Source organism: Akebia trifoliata, chromosome 9 (genome assembly GCF_017979445.1).
Source record: "Akebia trifoliata isolate Shusen 1 chromosome 9, ASM1797944v1, whole genome shotgun sequence".
Taxonomy (NCBI): Eukaryota; Viridiplantae; Streptophyta; class Magnoliopsida; order Ranunculales; family Lardizabalaceae; genus Akebia; species Akebia trifoliata.
Genome location: NC_141383.1, coordinates 19,108,848 through 19,133,469, shown reverse-complemented (window position 1 = coordinate 19,133,469; position 24,622 = coordinate 19,108,848). Strand labels below are relative to the sequence as shown.

The 24,622-nt window shown below is 36.0% G+C and overlaps 1 protein-coding gene across 1 annotated transcript in view; it reads left to right on the top strand.

The window, feature by feature from the left end:
• Positions 1-348: 348 nt before the first annotated feature.
• LOC147394509 (rust resistance kinase Lr10-like) overlaps positions 349-24,622 on the top strand; it is a 35,094-nt gene continuing 10,820 nt past the window's right edge. Inside the window, exon 1 of the mRNA XM_086453677.1 lies at positions 349-1,150. Within this exon, the coding sequence (XP_086309803.1) occupies positions 439-1,150 (712 nt within the window). The 5' untranslated portion in view covers positions 349-438. The remainder of the gene's footprint in view (positions 1,151-24,622) is intronic.

Below are 24,622 nucleotides of genomic sequence, written 5' to 3'. Positions count from 1 at the left end.
TTGAACATGAGATGTGAGGGAAAAAAGCACTAAGGGAATTCAACTACAAATTGAAGGTAAGGTTACTATGGTCAATTTCAATTAAGCTATCACAGAAGACTGAGTTTAAGGGATTCATATTATAAATATAATATAGGGGTATCTTAAATAGTCTCCAAAACTTGGAGGGCATATCTAAAACAGCCTCAAAATAATTGATAAAGTTGGATGAGGTGACGTGAGAGGGACGGCAGGACTTGGTAATTGACTTGACTTTGTAGTCGTCCAGTCATCTTGCATTATTGCTACTCGAATTATTTCACCTAAAAAGCGTATGGTTTCTATTATCTCAAGAGTCTATTACTTGGGCAACTCGGACTCTATTTATTGAAGAACAAAATAAAAACCAGAATGCACGAAATTTGAAGCTTTGTTTTGATTTATTGAAGGATAATTAAGATGAGAAAAGAAGAGATGTCATCAGTGGCTCTACTACATCTATTTTTCCTTTTATTCTGTGTTGGTGAAGCAAGAAGGCATTGTTCTTCTACGTGTGGAGAAATCGGTAACATAAGAAAACCATTTCGCTTAAAGGGTGATCACTTCAGCTGTGGTGATCCACAGTATGAGCTATCTTGCGACAATAATAACAATACCATCTTGTATATAAAACAAGGGAGATATCAAGTGAAACGGATTTCATATGAACACCATACAATCCGTTTGGTTGATATGAACTTGATAAGCGGCAATTGCAGTCTTCCATATCCATCACCGGATATCTTTCATTTGTCTTTCCCTTTTCCATATTATCTTGTCAATGAAGATGATGTTGCTACTTTCATGAATTGCTCCAAATCCATCAACCATACTACTACTACTACTTTTAGGCGCATTCCTTGCTTGAGTGGGACCACATCCAATATCTATGTTCTCTATGGTGGCATCATCACAGATCTTCAAATTTCATGCAGCATTGTGGCTGCTATTCCTGTTCACTTGGAGGAGTTATTGAATACTTCAGTCACCGATATTCAGACATTATTACAGACAGGGTTCGAAGTGAATTGGTACCCAACTTTGTACCTACGTTGGCTCGTATTGGAATATGCTGGGAAGTTTTGCTCCCGATTGACCAAGCATGGAACAAAAAAATCCCATAGGTGTCCCGGTAAGTAGTATTGGCTTCTTAATTCAACAGAAAATACAAATCAAGGCAGAGATTTGTTGTCTTGAATTTTATGTGCTAAGCTGATAAATCAAAGGTATGCATTAAGAAAACAAGAGTAATTGGTTAGGGGAGAGAAATTTCCGGTTTTTCAATACACATGGTGGCATGCCGTTGGTACATCAGTTTTGCACATAAAATTTGAAACAGCAAATCTTTGTTCCCAAGCCTTAAGGAATGCAAATTCTTATTCCTAATGGCTGATAAAAATAATTTTAGGAAAATGCTCAAGTGACATTGAGATTGACATTGTTTCAAGCATTGCTGAAGTGGATGAAGGGCTTAAAACGGGTCAGGTTCAGGCCGGATACATGTCTACTTGTATCCATATCCGAATTTTTAATTCGGTCCAACTGTGGATCAGGATCCGACTAACTCAAACCATATCCATTTTTTCACTTTCATTAAACCATATATAAATCCAATCGAACAGAATTAATTGATTCGAGTCGGATAATTTCAAACCATTATGAAGTAATTTATTAAAGGGATGAACGATAGACTAAAAAAAATATAAAAATATAACATACAAAATACAAAATAATATATCATTCAGATATAGGTGGATATAGGGATGGATCTGTACCCAACTCGGGTCAAGGGACATCAACCCATATCCAACCCATATTTTAGTTTGGAATTGCTTAAACAAACCAAATCCGCTAAAAATCGGATTTGGATCACTCGGATAAAATCTGACCCATTTTAAGTCCTACATGTATGTGTATAGAACCATAGATGCTTTTCATCAAGATACGAGTTAAAACCATCTATGGTTCTGTGCACACTAATGTGTGTGAAACAATGTCAATTTCAATGTCATTCTAGCACGACTTGGATTTATGGCTAAAGTACCATTTTGTGTGCTGAATATGGGATACTTCCCATTCCAACAAATTCTTCATTCAAATTCCGAAACCAAACTTCACATGTTTTGAAAAAACAATTTAAGCAAGATCACCACTTTTAGAATAAATACTTGTGATCCTATCGTTGAATCTCAAACAATGTTTGACTTTAAAGGTTCACCTTTTATCAGCGAGATCAGCACTTTTATTAGAGTAAATATCTATGATCTTGTTGTTTATGTTTTGGGAATTAAAATGAACAGTATACTGAAATGAGAATTTTAACAAAAGTTGAGTGTGTTTTGAAAATTTTCTCTAATTTTATTCGTAAGTCTTGAATGATATTACAAGAACCATAGGTGAATGAGCTTATATGAAAGAAAACCATAACTAGCCTTCATTTTCCTAGTTTAGAAAATCCTACTTCATAATATTAAACTTTCTAAATATTTAATAATAATGATCTTCTACACATCATTCTAAGTCTCTACTACAACCCTCCATACGTCACAACTTGTCACTTAGTAACCATATACATCAAATATGATTCAGTGTATCTCAAGTACCCTACTGTATTACATTATCTCTTAGAAAGAAAAAAAAAAGTGCTATATCGCATTATATACTCCTAACACCAAGAATTTAGGGGCACAAAACAAACTAGCCCGAAGGATCTAAAACCCTTAACAGTCTCAACTTCTATCATGATCTATTTCCCGATGCAACCCAACAGCTTCAAACTTTGAAAAAATTCCAGAAGATCAATATGCTGCCTGGATGAAAATGCAACCATTAATAATGTCCAGCGAACCTGAGTTACCCAAACTGCGACCTTCAACATTTAGCTTGATTGAATTATGTTCAGGCGGTTTCGACCATATTATAGGATTCTTCGCAATATTTATACAGCATTGAATAGAGAATGTTTTACCATGAAAATTGAAAATTTCCCAAAACAGTAGACTACTCATTTTAATTCAGAAAAGGATAAATTATCATTTTTGAAATTAAATCATATTCTGATACAATGTCAACCGGGTCTTGTGCTTCAAATAATATTCTGAACTGAAAAGGGTATTTTTGATATGAAAAATTATCAAAACACCAATCATTTTATTTTTTTTACCAATTTGAAAAAAAAAAAAGGATTAATTCCTAAAATGGTAATTTACCATTTGGAAAATAATTTCAATAGTGCACCATTTTGGGAATTAGTCATTTTTTGTGCTCCATTTTAGGAATTTTCTTTAATCGAAATATCAGAGATTTTGTAGTTCATCCAATTACTAGGGAATCAATCAATCAAAGCAGAGCCACGATATCATAGACCTTCTCTTTTAGAAACCTCCCTAATTATATTTTTATTTCTTTGGGACCCCCGATTGAGAGGTCTTTATTAAATATCATGTGGGCCCTACTTAAATAAATGGGTCACCACTTAAAATTTAGCCCGTGGGCTTAATTAATTGATTTTATTTGTTCAAAATTTTTAATTTAATTTATTAATATTTCACTTTAAATTAATGTTTTTATTATTAGTTTTAGATTTTTAATTTTTAAGGATTGAAAAATTACCGTTTTACCCTCAAAGAGGGTTTGTATGTTGAGAAGTTGATTTTCGACGTTCTGGAATGTTTGGAAATCAATTTTTTGTAAGAAATTTAATGAGAGTATCAATTTATGCCACTTATAGGTTTCTGACATGAAATGACATAATTTAATCGAATTTTGTGAAAATTTATGAAATAATTTATTTATTTTTAATTTGTTGTTTTATGTGTTCGAAAGGATTTTTCTAAGCATAATGCAGGCTCTACGTCTAGAGATGTTTTGATGTCAGGGGTATTTTGATTATTTTTTCATTTTTTAGTGATTTTTCTCGTAAAGTTTCTTTGTTCTTTGAAGAATGATAATTTCTATGTTTTGGGTCATATTTTCCTAGTGTAGCGTGGTTTCTAAAGTTTTGCTTGCTTGAAATATCTCATTTGAATTTCTGAAACGTATATAGTAACAACAAAAATATTGAAATATTCATCTATCATTGGGATCAGTCGCAATCGGGTTGATGAGTTGATTAATTAGGTGAGTGCGAAAATAGGGTGTCTACAGATACCCCTTTTTGGCAAAGGGTGAAACACACTAGATGCAAATCTACTTTAGTAGATAGTACAATATTTAAATGTCAAAGCTAGTGACAATTCATTTTGTAGCCTGATTTAGCAATTCATCGGGACGTTTAGATCTTTGAGGCTAAAATTCTCCCTTAACTAAAAGTTTGTCAGATGTTCGAGCCTGAACTCTCACTAACGATGTCAGATCCTTGAATTTTAGAAAACTCTCCCTGACTAATGTAAAAGTAATGAATGTATACGTGTATGCAATGGTCTGATGCCTATGGAATATTTTATTGGATCGTTGAAAATAAACTCTTGTCGATTAAAAAAAAGTGTCAAGTCCTAGAGATCTTCTCTCATTGACAACAATGATTCCAATTGAAGTGCACTTATGTAATGAAAATAATCAAACAATTATGGTAAGGTTGAACAACTAGGTAATTAGAGTCATAACATTATCAGAATCAGGTGATGTAAGAACTTCATTAAATCTTATCGAAATTCTTTTTTAAAATTCAAAAAAATTTGAGTCTCATTTATCGAACTCGAGTTTATTGGAACCACGCTTATCGGGCTAAGGTTTGTAGGAACTTACAAAATTATATTCAAGTTGGAGTCTCAATTCTCGGACTCGAACTTACTGGAGCCACACTTCTCGGGCTAAGGTGAACAAGAACTTAAAAATTCCTATTCAAGTTGGAGTCTCATTTCTTGGACTCGAACTTATTAGAGAAGCGTTTCTCGGACTAAGGTGAATAGGAATTTAAAAATCCTATTCAAGTTGGAATCTCGTTTCTCGGACTCGAACTTATTGGAGTCGCGTTTCTCGGGTTAAGTTTTGTTGGAACTTAAAAAATCATGTTCAAGTTGAAGTCTCGTTTCTTGGAGGACTAAGATTTGTAGGAACTTAAAAAAATCCTATTCAAATTGGAGTCTCATTTCTTATACTCGAACATATTGGAGCTACGTTTCTTAGGCTAAGATTAACAAAAGACTCAATATTATCGAGCTCAAAAATTGGGAAACTGGACCGTTAGTGGCTTATCATACATCTAGATTCATAATTATCATTGGGCTTCACCAGACTTTAATAATTTTTTATCATGTGATTTAAAAACAAAACTTTAGAATCACAATGACTTTAAAAAATGCCCCTAGTTTAAAGGTTGGCTTCTAATTGGAACTTTATAACGAAATTGACAAAATGGATTGCTTTTGAAAAATACGGACGAGAAACTATAGACTCTGATAAATGACAGATAGAAGAATCGACATTCCTTTAAATTTTCAAGAGTCTTAAAATTATCATATGTACAATAAGGAATTTGATTATTTTCTTTTGAAAAATACTTGAGTTGGATTTAAAATCTTGATAATTATTATAATAGAAGATCTTTCTCTTCCAAGTGGTCGATGGTTTTATACTTTCTTTTAACGAACACTTGAACAAGAAAACATACCCTTAAAGATTTGACATGCTCAAGATGACTTCCGAGTTTTGTCGACTTCAACACTATCTTCATCAGATGTGAGCTCTTAACTAGAAAATGACTGTCGTGACTTGAATTATTTTCTGCATTTCCTAATAAACTTCATTTTGGATTTTTCTTCTTAATTGAATTTTGTCTTTCCTTTTTTTGGTACCCTAATTTTTGCCTAGGTTGTCTTTTTCAAGTTTTCAATCTAGTGGGCTTTGTCTTTTTTTTTTTCTGAGAATACCATGATTTTTATCTAAGTCGCCTTTTTAGATTTTCAACCTAACATGTCTTATTTTTTATGATTATACCTTAACTTTTGCCTAAGTCGCCCTTTCAGGTTTTTAACTTAGCGTGCTTCTTTTTTTTCTTGATGATCTTGAATAATCAACTCGACAACTTCCTTTTGAATTTTTCTTTTTAATGAGATTTTTCCTTTTTTTTTTTGTTTCCTAATTTTTGTCTACGTTGCCTTTTTAGGTTTTCAACCTAACGGGTTTTGTTTTTCTTTTTCTAAAGATGTCTTGATTTTTTCTTAGGTCATCTTTTAAGGTTTTCAACCTAGCAAATCTTCTTTTATATGATTATCTCCTAACTTTTGCCTAAGTCACCCTTTCTAATTTTCACCTTAGCGGGCTTATCTTTCTTCTGGATGATCTTGAATATTTAAATCGATAACTTTTTGGTTTCCTGCACCTTTACTGAGTCAATTAGCATTCAGGAAGACTCAATAGGTAAGCTTAGGACATGGTTTAGAAAGAAAAGGTATAAGGCTCAACTTTCGAGAATGCCCCTAGTCTGATATTCTTTTTTTTTAATACCCATAATTTAACATTTTTTTCCTTTTTGTAAATTCTTTTGATTCTTTTTTTTTAATGCCACTAATTTGACATTCTTTTCTTTTCTATCAATTCTTTTTATTCTTTTTTTTTGCAAATGCCTCTAGTTTGACATTCTTTTCTTTTGAATCTTTCAATAGGGGATTTTCCTTTTGGATGACAATTTTCTTAAGAGAATAAATTTTTTTTGTGTGATTAGGCTTAAAGTAACTTCTCAGGTTGCCTACGTAACTCAAATCTTTCTTTTCTCTTTTGGAATTAGATCAAAATATAGTTCATACTAATATTTCCCTCCCAAGGTTAGTTAGTGTGGTTTAGAAAGAAGAAGCTATTGATTTTTTAGAGGTTGCGAGGGGCTAACGAAGGTTATATTTTTTTATCAAGTTAAGAAAATTGTTCTACCAAAGAAAGCCTCTTTTGGTGAATGCTACTTGATTTGGTCAAAATTTTGAGAACTCGATATCTGGATTGCTCTATCAAGTAAAGTATTCTTTTGAGAAGGAATAATGTTAAACTCTTTTGAAAAAATCTTTTATTATTTTGTGAATGAGAACTCTCCTCTCTCGAGTGAAAAACATAGTGGATCATTTTCCATGCAGATCTTAGCACCTTTGTCGATGGTTCAATTACATCATTCTTGACCAATAATCTTTGATTTTGAAGTTCACCATCGACTTTATGCCTTGATCTATTTTGGTACAGTTTATCAATGAGACCATGTAGGAACTTTGTTGAATTTCTCAAGTAAGTTTATTATTATCTCATTTTTCCTTAGGATAATGTAGTACCTATTTGCACTTTTTGAGCGTACTCTTTAATTTCAATATTTATCAAGTTTGATTAGTGAGCTCTAAGTCAATCCTCATGTTAGATTTTATCTTCACATCATTATTGTACGCATGATAATCAAAAGTTTCTTTATTTATTGGAATAAAAAAAAAAACATAGATAACAAAAACTTGACTAAAGCCCAAAATTAAAAAGATTTAACATAGTTGAAATGACTAACTGAACTCAAAGACTAACGCAATTGAAGCTAAAAAGAAGAGTTAAAGCAAGGACATCATTCTGAATGGAAGGACACAATACAAGGGTCTATGCCACTTTGGATATCTTTAATGGGTGATTTGAACTTGTCTGCTTTCGCTATCTCTTCATATTCTAATTCAAGCCTATCAGATGCTGAACAAGTCGTTGCTTCAATAATCTCTCTATTATTCAATTCTATCATTGTCTTAAAGTAGATATGCTCATCTTGGCATAATGGGGGAACATTGTTAAGACCAATCAAGCAAATGAAAGAAATCGGATCAATTGATTTGGATTTGGATATGAATATTAGATTTAAAATAGGAGGGGCTGGATTTTGAAATGTAGGCAAAGGGTTAATTTTAACATTGGGTGCAGTAGGAGCGGGTATTGTGACATTTCCTTACTCAATAAGGTATTGAATAACATGACGGAGAGTAATGCATCTATCAAGAACATGGTCGGACATCTGATGGAATTCATAGAATTACCTATTGTCTAAGTTTAGAGGAAGAGAATTGGGCAAAAGCTTAGATTATAATTGTGTCAGCAATCCCTTTTCATCACTTTTTGATGGGCAACACTAAGCGACATTCTAAGATTGAAAATTTGTCTCCTAGTCTTAGCTTGTGAGGACTGAGTGGCTTGTGAAGCTAGTGCAAAAGAGGTGTTAGCCACTTGTAAGGAATTGACATTAGATTTTGACTCAGACGAGTTACCAAAAAGTTTTGAAGAGTATGCATCTTCAACTTGGTTTCTAGCCTCAAGGAGAGATTGAAAGGTGGGAAGGTATTGAGGCATCAAGTATTAAACGACTTTATCTCCTAATCGAGCAATGAACTCAATGAAGGTTTCCCTAGACTTTTACTTAGTCGTTTCTAAATCTCTTCTTGTGAGTTCAATGTCTGTGTTGAATAAATACCAATAAACTCCTTCATCAATTCATGTCATGTTCTTACCCGAGATGAGTCAAATGACATTAGCCAGCGTAAGGCAGGACCTGTAAGGGTTCTTTGAAAAAGTTAGGCCATATATTCTTCACTCAGACCCTGAGATTGCATAATGCTGGCATATACTTTCAAGTGAGTCTTAGGGCATCTAATCCCATCAAACTTATCTATGTCTGACATTGTGAACTTCTCTAGTAGACGAATTGTGAAAAATAACGTCATTGCCTTTAATCCAAGAGAAAGATCGTCATGCTATTTGATATTCTTCAAGACAGTTTCGACTTGACTTATTTGATGAGCTAAAATAAGGTTGATAGGTAATTGATTATCTTTTTGGTATTCGACGAGGTCAAACACAGCTTGAAGTTCTATAGTTTTATATTTTTTTTCTTTTCAGTATTTAAGGTTTCAATTTGTGTTTAAACAGAAGCAATAATCTATGCTTGAAAAGATTTCAAAATTTAATGGAGTGTTGCTTTATCCATGGTTCTTGTTTCTTTTTATGGCAAGGACTGACTACTTGGACTTGACGGTGGTACTCTGGTAAGACGACTCTTTTGATGAATCCAAAGTGGCATAGATGGTGGTTTAGACGTCTGAGAGCAATTATTACCTGATTGAAAGTAAATCAAGATTAACCATTGATTCTAAAGATTTGACTCTTAATAACATGATTAAAATTTTGATATAAATTAACCTAAATCTAGTGGGAAATATCGAATCTAAATGCGCTATAAGTCGATATAGGTAACCAAGAAGGTAAGAAAGGTTTGTCATGGGTCTACCTTTGATTGGGATTGAACTTTTGATTAGACAAATTAATTTGACCTTGAGATCAAATTTTTTTGGTATAAAATGGTCTGAATCTTTGAAAGTAAAATTAATTGGTTCAATCAGTTTGGTGTTGATTAGTTTGATTCATTTGTCGATTGGGCCAATTAGTTTAATTGGTTCAAATTGATCGGTACATTTCATAGATTGGGTCGGACTGATATTGCGGGTTTAGTTTGAATAGTCTGGATTAGTCCGCCCACTTACCTATTGGTTTGTTTAAATAGAACAACCCGGGAACACCTATAGTCGGTTCAGGTCATGACCTATAGGAAAGCTCTTAGACTCTAAGTTTACTTCCTGCAATACAATTTATTTGGCCACCCTCGTCCAAGTGCACTTATATACCTCTCAAGCGTACTCAATTAGACAATACGTGGTGACTTGGTTTGATATATCGTATAGGTATTCAAATTAATAATCTGAGCTTCTAACCCAAATCTCTGAAGTCTAAAATAGTCAATTTAATCCTCAATTGAGAGGTGGTGCACGATGCTGAGCAAAAGCACTATTAAGTCACCTCTCGTCTAGAATAGATGTCGTCTATCTTCCTAGTACACGAGGTGTACAATGGGGTAGGATCTTGTTTAGGCACTGATTTTGACTAAGAAGTGCAATTGGTGCAACTTAGATTAGTTTTGCCTAGGGTCAAGTTTAACCTAAGTTAAGGGTTATACCTTTCATAAATGGTTTAGCATCCCATAAGGGGATTGACCACATATTAGTACTACGTTAGCAATCGGGACATGTGATTTTGCGATTTACAATAGGACAAAGGCTCAGGTTGCTCCAACATGGGTACATCCATATGCCTTTTAAGGTCACCTGATCATATGGTACTGATGTCCTAATTTTATATACCATAGAGGTACGTGATTAAAGTTGTAATTTTCATGAATGACGTTGCGTTTCATGAGGAGATCGGACCACGCACTAGTGTCACGTTGGCTATAAGGGATATGTAATTATGTAATGCAATGTAAAATAAACATGTTAGTGGTGTATGCAAAATAAGGTGGGGTGTGCCCGGGGCATTTTTTAGATGAATGGACTCATGGGCCAAATCAAACTATCAAAACATAGACATCATATAAATACTAATCAAAACAATACAAAACCCATCACAACAAAATTAAGATCAAAACAAGCACATCAAAAATATATCTGTAGATATCATGGTATATTAGATGGGCAATCAATGAATATAACACAAAGAATAATCAATCTAATCCAACATTGAAACAGGCGCAATTTTTTTAATTATTTTTTAACAAAAACAAAAGGATTATTTTTAATCTATGGTCCAATCGAAAATCCTTTTTGGCGATCCAAAACAAATCGAGATTTCAAAAAATATTGAATTGAGGATAGAATGATAGTTGTAGAGATGGAGAGTTTTTATTTTTTATTTTTATTTATTTATTATTCTTTTGCTTTTTTGAATTTATTACTTAACAACCTTCTCAATGGGAACTTAAGTTATCTCAACTAACGCATTAAGATTTCAAATTTTACAAAGAGTCATTAGCCAACGTGATCGATAATCCAATGTCATGGCTTTCTAGATTTGATGGGAAAAGAATTGGACCAAAAGTAAATTCACATTTTTTAACTTTGATCCAATGTTTTTAAAATGAGAGACTATGAAATCAAATTTAAAATAATTTTTTTTTTTTTTTTTTTTTTTTTAAGTTCTTAGAATTTCATCCGCCACACGCACGTGGCATTGGATCACTCTTGGATGTCATGTGGAAAGGTCAATGACTCTTAGAAAGAAAAAGACCTTACTAAATTACTAAGACTAGTCCAATCATTTTTTTTTTTTAATATAAAACCAAAAAATAAAATTTTAGGTTGCTGCCAGCAATACTCACAACCTATTTGTTTTTCTTTTTTTAAAACATTTTAAAAACACTCTTTGGTTGTTGCCAACACACACGCATACACCTCCATTTTTTTTGTTTGATGCCTTTCAGATAATGAAGTTATATCTGAATATTTTTATACAGCAAATAAATATATAGTGGGAGACCTTGTAAAGAAAAATGAAGATACCAGATTCCTAACAATGGTGAAAGAGATTGAAGTAGACTGACTACCTGTCATCTTTTCTCAACTCAATCTTGAGGAACTCCAACAAAAACACAGATATGAAGAAAGCGTTCTTGGTTCATCAAGTTTTTAACCATCCAAGTGAAAGGAATGCCCAATTTGGGTTTGATTCCTTGGATGCGAATAAGTTTAATTCCAGCCTTTCGAGATGAGAAACAAGATGCTACATGAGATTTATCTGACGTTTCTCTAACCAATCCACTCTTCGAAGGGCTTGAATTATCTGAAATCTGACTGTACAAATTAATTTTTTGGCTCGTTCTCCAGTTCAATCCTCAATATTTCTTCATCAATTGAGGGCCTCGTAATCTCTAAGATGGTCTTCCAAGTATTTCATTACATCATAAACCTTCCCACTAATAACGAGCCAACAATCCTTAAAATCTTTGCGTTCTAAGACTTCTGCCAAATTGAACACCTTGCTGTCGCCAACCATTCTTGACTATTTTTCTTTACTTTATTTCTCTCGGTTCAACAAGGAAGAAAGAGAATAGAGAGAAACCCTTGAGTGAGATTGATAAACATGTAAGAAAGATCACACCTTTCTTTGATTCTTAACCATCTTGAGCAAACTCCAGATAATGGTGTTTGAGAGGAAGAGAGAGAGAGATTTAAAAAGAGATGATAAGGAGATTCCCCTTTTTTTATGCCTCTTCATCACACACAGCAATATTAATTGGATTTTTTTTTACTTTTTATTTTTATTTTTTGTAGTTACTAACAGCTGAAACACAGCAGCATTGATTGAAAAATAATTATATATATATATATATATATATATATATATATATATATATATATATATATATATATATATATATATATATATATATATATTTCATAACTCCTCATCTCAACCACCATCATTCCATCCTCAGTTCACTATTTTTTTTTTTGAAATCTTAATTGTTTCAGGTCATCAGAGATGACCCTCGATTGGACCATAGAGAAAAAAAACAAAAATAAATTCCCAAAATCCAATCAAATTATGCACAATCGAGCCAAAAGAACAAAAATAATAACTAAATAAACAAATACAAAACAAACAAAATAAATAAATAAAAAACTAGGTCAATTTTGCATTACACTAATACTTGGGATTTTCAAATTTGATCTTCAAAATTGTCCCTAGTGGAGTCAGCACTGAAAGCACCCTCAATCCGCCTATGCGGATCCTCTTTTTTGTGTTTTAGGAGTCGCCACTTAGTTTTCTAATCTAGGAATCGAAACATGACTCAAAACAGATAAAAAGTACTAATCTACGAAAAGAATGGGTTCAGAGATTACGGTACAGGATTGGAAGGTGTAAGGCACCAATCCTGTCCGACAAATGCCAATCTCTATTTTCCTAAAAAATTATATTGCAAAAATAACAACCTAAAAATCAAAACAAAAATATTACCTTTATTACCTGGGTCATTGTGATGGTTGATTCCCTTATAAACTAGCGAAAAGTGTTCTTCGTGTAGTCTTCCAATTTTTGTCTCCGTCACTAGATCCGCTGTCGATATTTGAGATAAGATATTCTCCTCCGAGATTTGAATATTTCATAACTTTTCTAGGTGTTTTGGGAGTTTCTAGGTATTTTTTTTAGGATTTCTAAGTATTTTTTGAGTAAAAAATGGGGTTTGGGATATTAGGTAAAGACTTGGGACTTCATATTTTGGGTATTGGGAAGGCTGGGAATAATTTTTTGCCTTTCCTTCTTATAATTTTTCTTGACCTGCGAATTTAAGTTGTAGAGGCTCATTTTTATAAAGATTTTTGAGAGTTTTTTAGTTTGATTAGGTCTCTTTAAGTTGTTTAATTAGATTTTGAATTAGGAATTTAAATCTTACGCATAAGAAAAAGATATTTCTTTAGTTTTTGGAGAACCCCCTAATTATATTTTTAATTCTTTGGGACCCTCGGTTGAGGGGTCTTTATTAAAACCATGTGGGTCCCATTTAAATAAATAGGCCACCAATTAAAATTTGGCCCGTGGGCTTAATTAATTGGCTATATTTGTTCAAAAATTTTAATTTAATTTATTAATATTTCACTTTATGTTAATTAATATTTTAATTATTAGTCTTAGATTTTTTATTTTTAAGGATTGAAAAATTATTGTTTTGCCCTCTAAGAGGGCTTTGCGTTAAGAGTTTGATTTTTGGTGTTTTGGGATGTTTTGAAATCAATTTTTTTCATAAGAAATTTAATAAGAGTATTGGTTTGTGTCACTTATGGGTTTTCTGCATGAGATGATTGTGAATCCTATGAGGGCCATTTTCGTAATTTGATCAAATTTTATGAAAATTGGTGAAACAGTTTATTTAATTTTAATTTGTTATTTTATGTGTTCGAAAGGGTTTTCCTATGCGAAATGTAAGCTTTAGGGATGTTTTGATGTCAGGCGTATTTTGGTCATTTCTTCATTTTTAGTGATTTTTTTCGTAAAACTTCCTTTTGTTTGAAGAATGATGATTTCTATGTTTTGGATCATATTTTCTTAGCGTAGCATGGATTCTAAAGTTTTGTTTGCTTGAATTTCTCATCCGAATTTCTAAACACATGTCTATTAATAACAAAAACATTGGAATATTCATCCATCATCAGGAATCGTCACAATCAAGTTGGCGAGTTGATTAATCAGGTGAGTGTGAAAATGAGGTGTCTACAAGAACCACCGGGTACACGCTATAGAATTGACTTAGTCCACCTATATCCGATGACATGGTCAATGTACATGCGTATCTCTCCCAGGCCAACTCCCTAGTCAACCTAGAGAGGGAGTACAACCTGTCCTCTCAAATCGTAAAAACTTTCTCACTTTTTCTGCAACGTGGAAACCAAAATCTATCTCTTCATCATCTATGAAAGAGACTCTTTGTAGATATCTACTACTCGTTTTCCCTATTTTCATCTACCCAAAGAGGTCTTGGAAACACCAAGTATCACTGCATCTCCTACAAAACTATATTCACCATATTTTTCTCCCTTCATTAAGATTGTGCATCAGTCACGGGTGATTTTCATAGCTCTACCTCCAGTTGAATACCTTCAAGCCATGGAATCCAACCTGCCAAGTGATATTATCTTCTTTCATATATTTGGGACAAAAACCTCATCACTAGAAGTATGTGTCACCTCATCGGACATTATGATATTTATAGTACCAAATAAAAATCATGTGACACTACAATTAAATCCATCACCCAAGGAAAGAACACCAGTCTTCCCTTCTCAGAATGTATCAAAATATTCCTTTTGGAACATATATGGAAAAAAAATCTAAATATAATAGGTACACCTCATTAGAGAAAGTATGTATACCTTTGGAGATTGTGAGAACATCTCCAGAGTGATCTCCATGTCTATCTTCATTAGATCAATCATGTTATCAGAACTAGACCTACATTTAGATTTTTTCACATGAGCCAAATAATCCCTCTTGATGTGACCATATTCTTTGCAATAATAGCATTGTATATTGTACTTCCCCTTTAATTTGGATCTACTTCTACTATTTTTAAATCCACTATCATTAATTTCATCCATGAACAATCAACCCTTAACCATTACGTTTATTATTGGGCACCTCCTAATATATTTTAACAGGAGCGTTGTTTTGACTTCTTTTAGTTTTACAATATCCTCCGTATAAAAAAATGTTTTCATCAGATTGTGATAGAAATTTGAAAATGATGTAAGATTCATAAAGGTCTTATCTTGTTCTTCCAACTTAATATCATCCTTGTGTAGTTGATCTAAAATCTAATTGAGCACATTAATTTATTCCAAGAGATTCTCGCCCATTGCCATCTTCAAGGCATACATTGCCTTTTACATACATAACTTATTGATCAAGATCTTACACATGCATAGATTTTCCAAATTCTCCCACACTTCCAATGTTGATTACTCCTTCATAACTTTAAACAAAACTCTAGTTGCGAGACAAAATCAAATTGTACTAACAGTTGTTGCCTAGATCCCTTGCTAATATGCATATGTCATCTTCTCGGATTTACCAAACTTCCCTTTCAATACTCTGGGTAAGTCCTGTTGAATCAAGATATCTTTCATCATTCTTTGTCATAGATTAGAGGTAACATTATTGTCAAATCTTTCAACCTCGAACTTCATGTTTGAACTCTTCACAGTCATCATATCAAACTCCAGAAAGAAGAGAAAAACAATTTCCAAAACAAAATTCATTTGTATAATTTCTTTGTACAAACCTGATTGCTTTGATGCCAATTGTTACGAATTTAGAGATACTTGTTTGATACAAATATGGAGAAAATAGCAAAGAAGATAAATATAGAAAAGTGGACACTAAGATGTATGTAGTTCGACAATGATGCCTATGTCCATGGTAAATCTAATCTTCTTCACTAAGAAAATCAAATAAAACAATAGAATATTTTAATCCCATACCCAAACCCTAGAACCCTTGTATACTCCTCTTCTATCTCTTTCAAAACCTAAAAGAAGAAAAATCATAATCACCTAAAACATCCTAAAACAAATTATTCTAGTCATTAGATTTATAATAATAATAATAATGAACAAGAATGGAGATAGAGGATCTCTCTTGCCTTAATCCCGTTGAACTCTTAAAATACTTGAAAGTTGATTTATTCACTACCACCATGCATGATGCAATAGAAAGGCAACCATATACCAACTTTATTAGACTGTTAGAAAATCCTAATCTTTTGAGCACCAATCATAGGAAACCCTATTCAATTTTTTCGTATGATTTTTTATATCGACTTTGAAAATCACATTACCTCCTTACATCTCCTTATTGAGTCAATAGATTCATGGGCCTAAACAACATTTTCATATATGTCACCCCCCTTGTTAAAATCCCTTCACTCTTTAGAATTATAAGTGGAAGAAGCTTCCCAAGGTGGGAATCAATAATATTTGATAATATCATGTATAAAGAATTTTTTTTTCTCATACCAAATAATGGGTTTTGAATCAAAAAAATTAGCAAGTACCTTCACCTTCGGGATAAAAGTGATCGATGCTGAATCATAACATTTAGGACTCACACAAAATAATGGGTCTTGTAGATGTGAGTTCTCGTTCTACCTCAAGATCTCCCTTGAGAACTCCCAGCTTAGTGGATAGCCTGCAACAGGACCACTTTAACGATCAAGTTAGAAATTAGTGCTGAGCTAATAAAAAATTCTCTAGGAAGATTTTTCTAACCTTTAATGTGAGTAGAAACTTGGTATTTATAGAGTTCCTGATTCATGGATTTTCCAAGATCTTTCCAATGATTTCTGTTAGAGTAGTTGTGCCTACTTTCTGGTCTATCAATTGTAGGAATCGTTATACCTATCTTGTCAGTGCAGGAGCAGTTTCAACCAATCTATTAGATTGGAGTTGTCACATCTATCCTGTCAGTGACAGAATTGTCACATTTATCCTGTTAGGTTTTGTATGCGTCCGACCTTCGTTTATGAAATCCGATCTGCTGCAGCCCAGTATATTTCCCATTTGACTCTGTGAGTCGGTTATGATTCCTAGAAATTGCAACATGTCACTATCTTCGAGAAATACCCACCACAATACCCCCTCTCAAGGTCTTGGATCTAAATCTGAGACCTCGAGATATAATGTTAGTTGACATGTGGCGATTTTTATTAGGTGTTGTCTGATCTGACTCATTAATCTCATTAATTCATGATGTCCGATCACACGTATTTCGAGGATAATGTATGTAATTATTTCTCTCGTGATGTGTGCTCCTGACTTTTGGTTTGTGCGACGCATTTATGCACCGTCTACATATGGCATTCTAAGAATGGTCGGTCAAGCATGCGTGTACGTACTCGTGCCTCATTTTCAACATCATTTAATGCTCCGTCGTTTTCATTATTATTTTGTTTTTCGAGGGAATCCTGGCCTTTAATTTGGTTCAGCATTTCGAGCCTTCTCAAGCCTATATATACTTTGTTCCTTTTCATTTTTCATTTTTACCTTTTAGTTTCTCTGTCATTTCTCTATTCTCTCATTTTCCCTCTAGTCTTTTGCTCCTACTTCTTCGCAAAGCTCGGCATCAACAAGGGCTCCTACAAACTCTCCGAATTCTCGAAGTTTTTTAAGCATTCCAAGCCTCACAAAGTTAGAGATCAAAATCCCCTTCCCTTACCTTTAAAAGATTTCTTTCTCTTTCTTTTCCTTTGTTTCTACCAATGGCCAGGGGAAAATCCCATTCCCTACATGCCTTCTTTTGTCTATGGTTAGGGAAGCTTTTGTTGTCCTTAATAGCGTAGGCATGTCCTACATAAATGAGCCCACATCCTCTTATTATTGTAGGCTTGAGCAAAAATTAATTCATCGGGGATTCGGTGATCATTACTCACCTTCTATCCAATCCGACCTTATACCATCAAGCCATAGAGTCTTTCCTTCCCGCGAATCGAGCCACCATCCCCACCTAAAATATGTCTCTCCGCTCGAATCGCCCTGCCCCTATCGTTGACTAAGACGAGTCCGAGGACAAGGTGATAGAGGTGCTTCCCTCCGAGGCTAAGGATGACCAGCCGCTCCTCAAGAGGCTTAAGAGGGGTATCGACCCTCAGCCTTTGAGGGCAGTTGCACCAGCGGCTAGATCTCCACCCCCTCCAACGATCTCCACAACTCCCCCACCCCCTACTGAGATATCTAAGGCGTTAACCTCGACAGTGGGGTCGGGTCATAAGGACAATGACTCCTTGCTTTCTCCATGGATAGTTAACCTGATTGTGGGTGGCCACCCAGTTATCGATCAGGACTCCATGCCGTCCAACTCCCAGGTAGATCGAGCCTTTTTTGAGTCGTCGGTCCTTCCTCGAGACCTGGCGACTACGAATAAACAATTCGCTGAAGATCCAGCACGCTTCTTCAATGACACACTCCAAGCTATAACCATGGTAAGTTGTTTTAATTACCCAATTTTTCCTTTAATTACATAAAACCTCAAGTTCTTAGACTTCGTTAATTTGATGATTTTTAGGTTCAGCATGTCATGGCCAAGCTCAGTCAGTCACGAGATGAAATGTTGATTGATCGTGACAAAGCTTAAGCGCTCGCAAAAAAGCTTTAGGCCGAGAGGGATACTACTACGTCTCATTCTTTGAGGATCCAAACCAGTTTGGATGACAGGAAGTTTGAGTTGGAATTGGTGAAGAAAAATTTTGCCCTGGCAGAGGGGGAGATTGCTTCACTAAAAGGTCAGCTTGAAGCTAAAAAGGCCGAGAAAGAGAGAGTGCTAGGAGAGCAACTTGCTTCTCTTCATTCTCAGCTCAACGCCTCAGAATTGACGTGTGAGAAGGCATACAACAAGCTAAAATCCAAACTGAAGAAAGTCAAATAGACTACACAAGTGCCTTCCAAGAAAGAAGAAGAGCGAGCCCTTAAGGATGCCAATTATCTTATTGACGAATAATATTTTCTCGTTTTTGTTTTTGTAACCTTTTGAATGTGAATAGACTTTTACATCATGAGTAATGATTATCTTTTTTATTAATGAAAAGTCTACTTTCTTTTATCTCGATTTAACTTTAAAGGTTTCTCATGTAAATCTGCCCAAACCTACTTGATGATTTAGTAATTTTTTTGGATTTAACCAGAAATTTTACCAAGTCTAACTTTAAATGGTCGGGCTTAAGTCACTTCAACATGTGTAGGAAAGGGCTAAGGCTTTTCGTTGAACCAACCCCTCAGTTGGGCTCGACGCCAATAAAGGGGTAAGGCTTTTCGTTAAACTAACTCCTCAGTTGGGCTTGGCACCAATAATAGGCCAAATCTTTTCACTAAACCAACTCCTCAATTGGACTCGATGCCATTGATAAGCCAAGGCTTTTCGCTAAACCAACTCCTTAGTTGGGCTCGGTGCTAGTGATAGGCCAAGGTTTTTTGCTAAACCAACTTCTTAGTTGGGCTCGACGCCAATGATAGGCCAAGGCTTTGATGGAGTAACTGGACACAGTATAGCTTAGAGACAAATGCTCTAGTGACAGTGTATTTTGAGATTGAAGGAATTCTATGGTACCGTGATTACATCTCCTTCCACCATTTTTAAATAATACACCCCCAATTCCTTGACTTTACAGATGAGATATGGTCCTTCCCAATTAGCTTCCAGCTTCCCATTATTAAGTTCCTTTGTGTTAGCAAACATCTCCTCAAAACCATGTTCCTGACCTCAAATTCTCTCCTCCATACCTTCTTGTCGTAAGACCTCTTTAGCTATTACTAACATCATGCAAGTCTTTCCATTATTCTCTCTTGAGTTTCATCCAACCAGTCAAGGTTCTGTGCTATCATTTCTTCGTTCATACTTGTTTCAATGATTTGCATCCTGGTGGTGGGGACTTGTATCTTAGTAAGGATGATAACCTCCGTCCCATATGCCAAAGCAAACGGTGTTAGCCTTGTGGCCCTTTTGGGTGTTGTTCGGCATGCCCATAGTATACTATGCAATTCTTCCACCCATCTTCGTTTATGCTCGGCTAATTTTTTTTTTCAAATTGTTGAGGATAGTCTTGCTAGAAGCCTCTGTTTGTTCGTTCCCTTATGGATACCTTGGGGATAATTGAAGCGAACGAATCCTGTATTCTCTGTAATATGACTGCATTCGGCTTCCCTTTAACTATGTCCCGTTGTTTGAAATTAACGCATAAGGGATTCTGAAACGGGTTATGATATATTCCCATGTGAATTTAATAACCTCTTCTTCTCTAATTCGAGTGAGGGGAATAGCTTCTACCTACTTGGTGAAATAGTCCGTTGCTACCAAGATAAACAACTTACCCCCTTTTTCTCATGGCAAGGGTACGACATTATCCATTCCCTAGATGAAAAAAGGCCAAGGAATCGTCAATGGGTGGAGCTCGTTAGTAGGTCAGAGATTCAGATGCGTATACCCCTAACACTTGTCGCATATCCTGACATACCTCTTACAATCCTCATTCATCCTTGGCCAGAAGTAGCCTTGAGTTACTACTTTTTTTGCTAGTGACCGCCCTCACAAATGATTACCACATATCTTTTCGTGTATTTCAACCTTCACGAGCTCGGACTCTTTTGTATTCAGGCATTTCAAGAGGGGTCCTCCAAATGATATTCTATACAGTTATCCTTCAGCGAGTATGTACCTCCCGATCTTATAAATGAGGTTTATGGCTTCTTTCTTATCTTGGTGGAGAATCTTCATTTGGAGGTATTCTATGTACTTCTACATTTACCCTAGCATCTGGCCGATCTGCATACATTCTTCCTTTGGCAGTTAATGCATGCTTTCTACTGGTACTTCACAGGTATAGGTCGTGTTTCTGAATCTCTGAGCATTGAGGCAATGAACGCTAATGAGTCTGCATGCCTATTTTCATCCCTCGAGATCCTATTTATTTTTACTTCGGTAAAATCGCTAAACTCCATTTTTACCGCTGCTAGGTACTTTGCCATTCGGTCATCTTTTGCTTCATACTCCTCATTACACTGATTCACGACTAGTTGTCAGTCTGTCGATCCTAAGATTTTTTGCCATTTTGAGCCCGTTTATAATTGCCTCATTGTTTAAAATCCTGTACCCAAGCTTCAATACTTTTGCAAATCTGTCGTTGCTCAGAGTTACCAGCACTACTTCGATGCCTGGCCCAGTATAGTTTGATGACCCTTCGACGAACATCCTCCACCCTACCTATTTATTCCATGTGTCAACCTCCTCTGCCGTTTCATCCTCTTCCCAGTCTGGGTCCTCAATTAGGAAGTTTGCTAGGAAATCTGCCAACACTTGTCCCTTTAGAGTTGTTCGACCCTCTAACTATAGATCATACTCCCCAAGAGTTACTGCCCATCTTGTCATTCGCCTGGACTTATCCGACCTGTACATCATATCTTTCAATAGGTGGTCAATTACTATCTTGATTCGGTGAAATAGAAAATAAGGTAAGAGTTTTTGGGTCGAGTAAACCAAGGACAAGCCAACCTTCCCATTCTTCATATACTTGACCTTTGATGGGCCAAGTGTTCTGCTGATGTAAAAGATACGGTACTTTCATTCGAGGTCTACCTTAAAAAGCACCGAGCTTATGGATAATGTCGTGGTTGCTAAATAGATCCCCAGCTCTTCCCCTTCTTCTGGAGTCCTAAGTATGGGTGACTGTCCCAAGTATCCCTTTAGGATGTGGAAGGCTACCTCACATTCTTCCCTCGACGTGAATCTTTTTCCCTTTTTTAACAGGTTAAACAATGGGTGGCATATGTCCGAGACTCAAGAAATGAACCTGTTTAGGGCTACTATTCTTCCCGTTAAAATTTGCACCCCGTTTCAAGTATCTCGGACTCGGCACCTAAATCAAGGATCGGATCTGATCTGATCGGGATTTGCTTCAATACCTCTTTTGGTGACGATATGCTTGAGGAATTTTCTAGAAAATACCTCAAACACATACTTCTCTGGGTTTAACTTCATCTGATATCCCCTTAGGTACTCGAACGTCTCCCCGAGGTCATTTAGGTGATCTTCTATTTTTTTTTCTTTTTACCAACAGGTCATCGATGTATACTTTGACCAATCTCTCGATCATAGCCTCAAACATTTTGGTCACCAGCCTCTGATAAGTCGCCCCAACATTTTTCAATCCGAATGACATAACTCTAAAGTAGAATAAACTTTGCTCAGTCGTGAAAGATGTTTTATCTTGGTCCTCCGTTGTTAAAGGGATCTGGTTATAACCCAAGTATTCGTCCATAAATGACATTCTTTCATACCCTGAGGTGGCATCAATCAATCTATCAATTTTCACTATCTTTTGGGTAGACTTTGTTGAGGTTTGTGAAATTGATGCATACCATGACTCTCCCGTCTTTCTTTGGTACTGCGATTATATTAGCTATCCACTCAAGATACTCGACTTCTCCGATGAACCCCACCCTTTAGAGTTTGTTGATTTCCTCATTCACCCCGTGCCTTAAGCTTGGTGATAATCTCCTTGGCTTTTGCCGGACTAGATGGAATATCCTATCGACGTTTAAACTATGGCACACAATGAAGGGGTTTATTCTAGGCATGTCTTTAAATGACCAAGCGAATACGTCCTTGTTGGCCCTTAATAACTGCACCAGCATATCCCGCTCTTGTTGCATCAATGTTGCCCCCAATGCTGACTAATTGTTCCTTAGTAGTCCCAAGGTCTACCTGTTCCACTCCGTCGACTGTTGTTGCTCGTTCTACCCATGGTTCATTCTGTAACTGCTATAATTGCTTATTTTCCATGGGTGGCTCATTTCTCTTCTTCTGGGACTTGGTTGAGCCGTACTTTCCAAGCTTTAGTAACAAGTTAAAACACCTCTATGCCATTTCTTGGTCTCCTCTAATTTCCATCACACCATTTTTGCTCAGGAATCGGATTATCTGATGGTAGGTCGATGGAACAACCTTCATCTCGTGTATCCATTTCCTTCCCAAAATGGCATTGTCTGTCGAGTTTGCGTCAATCATTATAAATCTTTTCATAACTGCTTTTGTTCCCACTGTTATGGGGAGTGATATCTCCTACTAAGCTACTGGGGCCCCATTGAATCCTAACACAGTAGACTAAGTTGGCCACAAGCTTTCCGAGATTTCCATATTCTTTTCTGCTTCCAATAAGAGAATGTCCACCGCACTTCTGACGTCTACTAGAATTCTTCAGAGGTCTACATTCCCGACCGGGAATGTTATGACGAGAGCATCTTGATAAGGCATAGTTGTCCCTCACAGGTCATTCTCTATGAATATTATCGCCTATTCTCCTGCGGCAGGGTCTAAATTCCTTGCTCTAGTGACCCTCGAGGTGACTTGGTTGATTTCGACCTCGTGGCGTATCTTCATCACCCTTGCTTTGGCCAGCTGCCTTGACTGCCTCTCTAACTCATGTATTCTCGTGATAGTGTGCACTACCCTACGTCCCTCTGGCTCGTGTTGTCTTTCCCCTCTAGGCATTTAAAGCTGCGATTTTCGATTCTCTCCCCCCTGGGACTCTCGTCTACCCCTGGTTGTCGTCACCACATGCCTTTTGAGCTTCCCATCCTCAACCATATCTTGTATGATATGCCACAATCTATAACAATCCTCGAGCGGGTGGTCCTCTGCTCCATGGTGTTCACAATACAGCATCCTCGACTATCCTCGATAGTCCCGAGGTGGCTGCATGAACCCGAGGTCATTACGAATGTGCCTTAGTATCATCGACAGCTTTTTGTTGAGCGGCATGTATACATGTCCTCTTTTCCACCTCGACTGCTCTTTCGGGTCCTGTCGTCTCTTCTTGCTACCCCCATCTCTTATCTTGATGATCACTTTCGGGGCCTCCTGACCTCCCGTACTATTAGCGACTATCTGTGACCCCATCCCCTACTCTTCATCGACTCTTCCACCAGGTTGTACTTTTCCACTTTCGTATAGAGGTCTTCAAGTCAAGGGGGTTGGATTTTATTAACGACTCATGCAACTGTGTTCTGGAGATGATCGCCGCCACATAAGCTATGCAGGTGGTTGCCTCATCCATGCTTTCGACAGTTATCGCCCTTGTTTAGAATTAGATAACAAAAGAGCATATATTCTTATCGATTTCCTATCGTAGGTTAAAAAGCGTGTTCACCTCGACCTTCTTCTTACGTAAGTGGACGAATTGTCGTACGAATGTCTACTCTAGTTCAGCAAAATTCCCTATCGACCTAGCTGGCAGCCTATGAAACCACGACATAGCCCTATTCCTCAGAGTAGATGGGAAGAGTTTGTAGAGAAAATAATCATCGTTCTGGTACAAGACCATTTGACTATTGTAGTGGAGGATATGGTCCATAAGATCCCTGATCCTGTCGTACGTTTCGAACTTCGATAGATTTCCCAAGATCTTTCCAATGATTTTTGTCGGAGTAGTTGTGTCTGCTCTTTGGTTTGTTAGCTGTGGGAGTCGTAATACCTGTCTTGTCAGTACAAGAGCAGTTTCAAACAATCTGTCAGATTGCAGTTGTCACATCTATTTTGTCAGTGACAGAATTGTCACATTTATCCTATCAGGTTTTATATGTGTCTGACCTTTGTTTATGAAATCTGATTTGCTACAGCTCGGTGTATTTCCAATTCAACTCGGTGAGTCGGTTATGATTCCTAGAAATTGCAACGTGTCACTATCTCCGAGAAATACCCTCCACGGGTATTAAATCAGAAAATTACCAAGTACCTT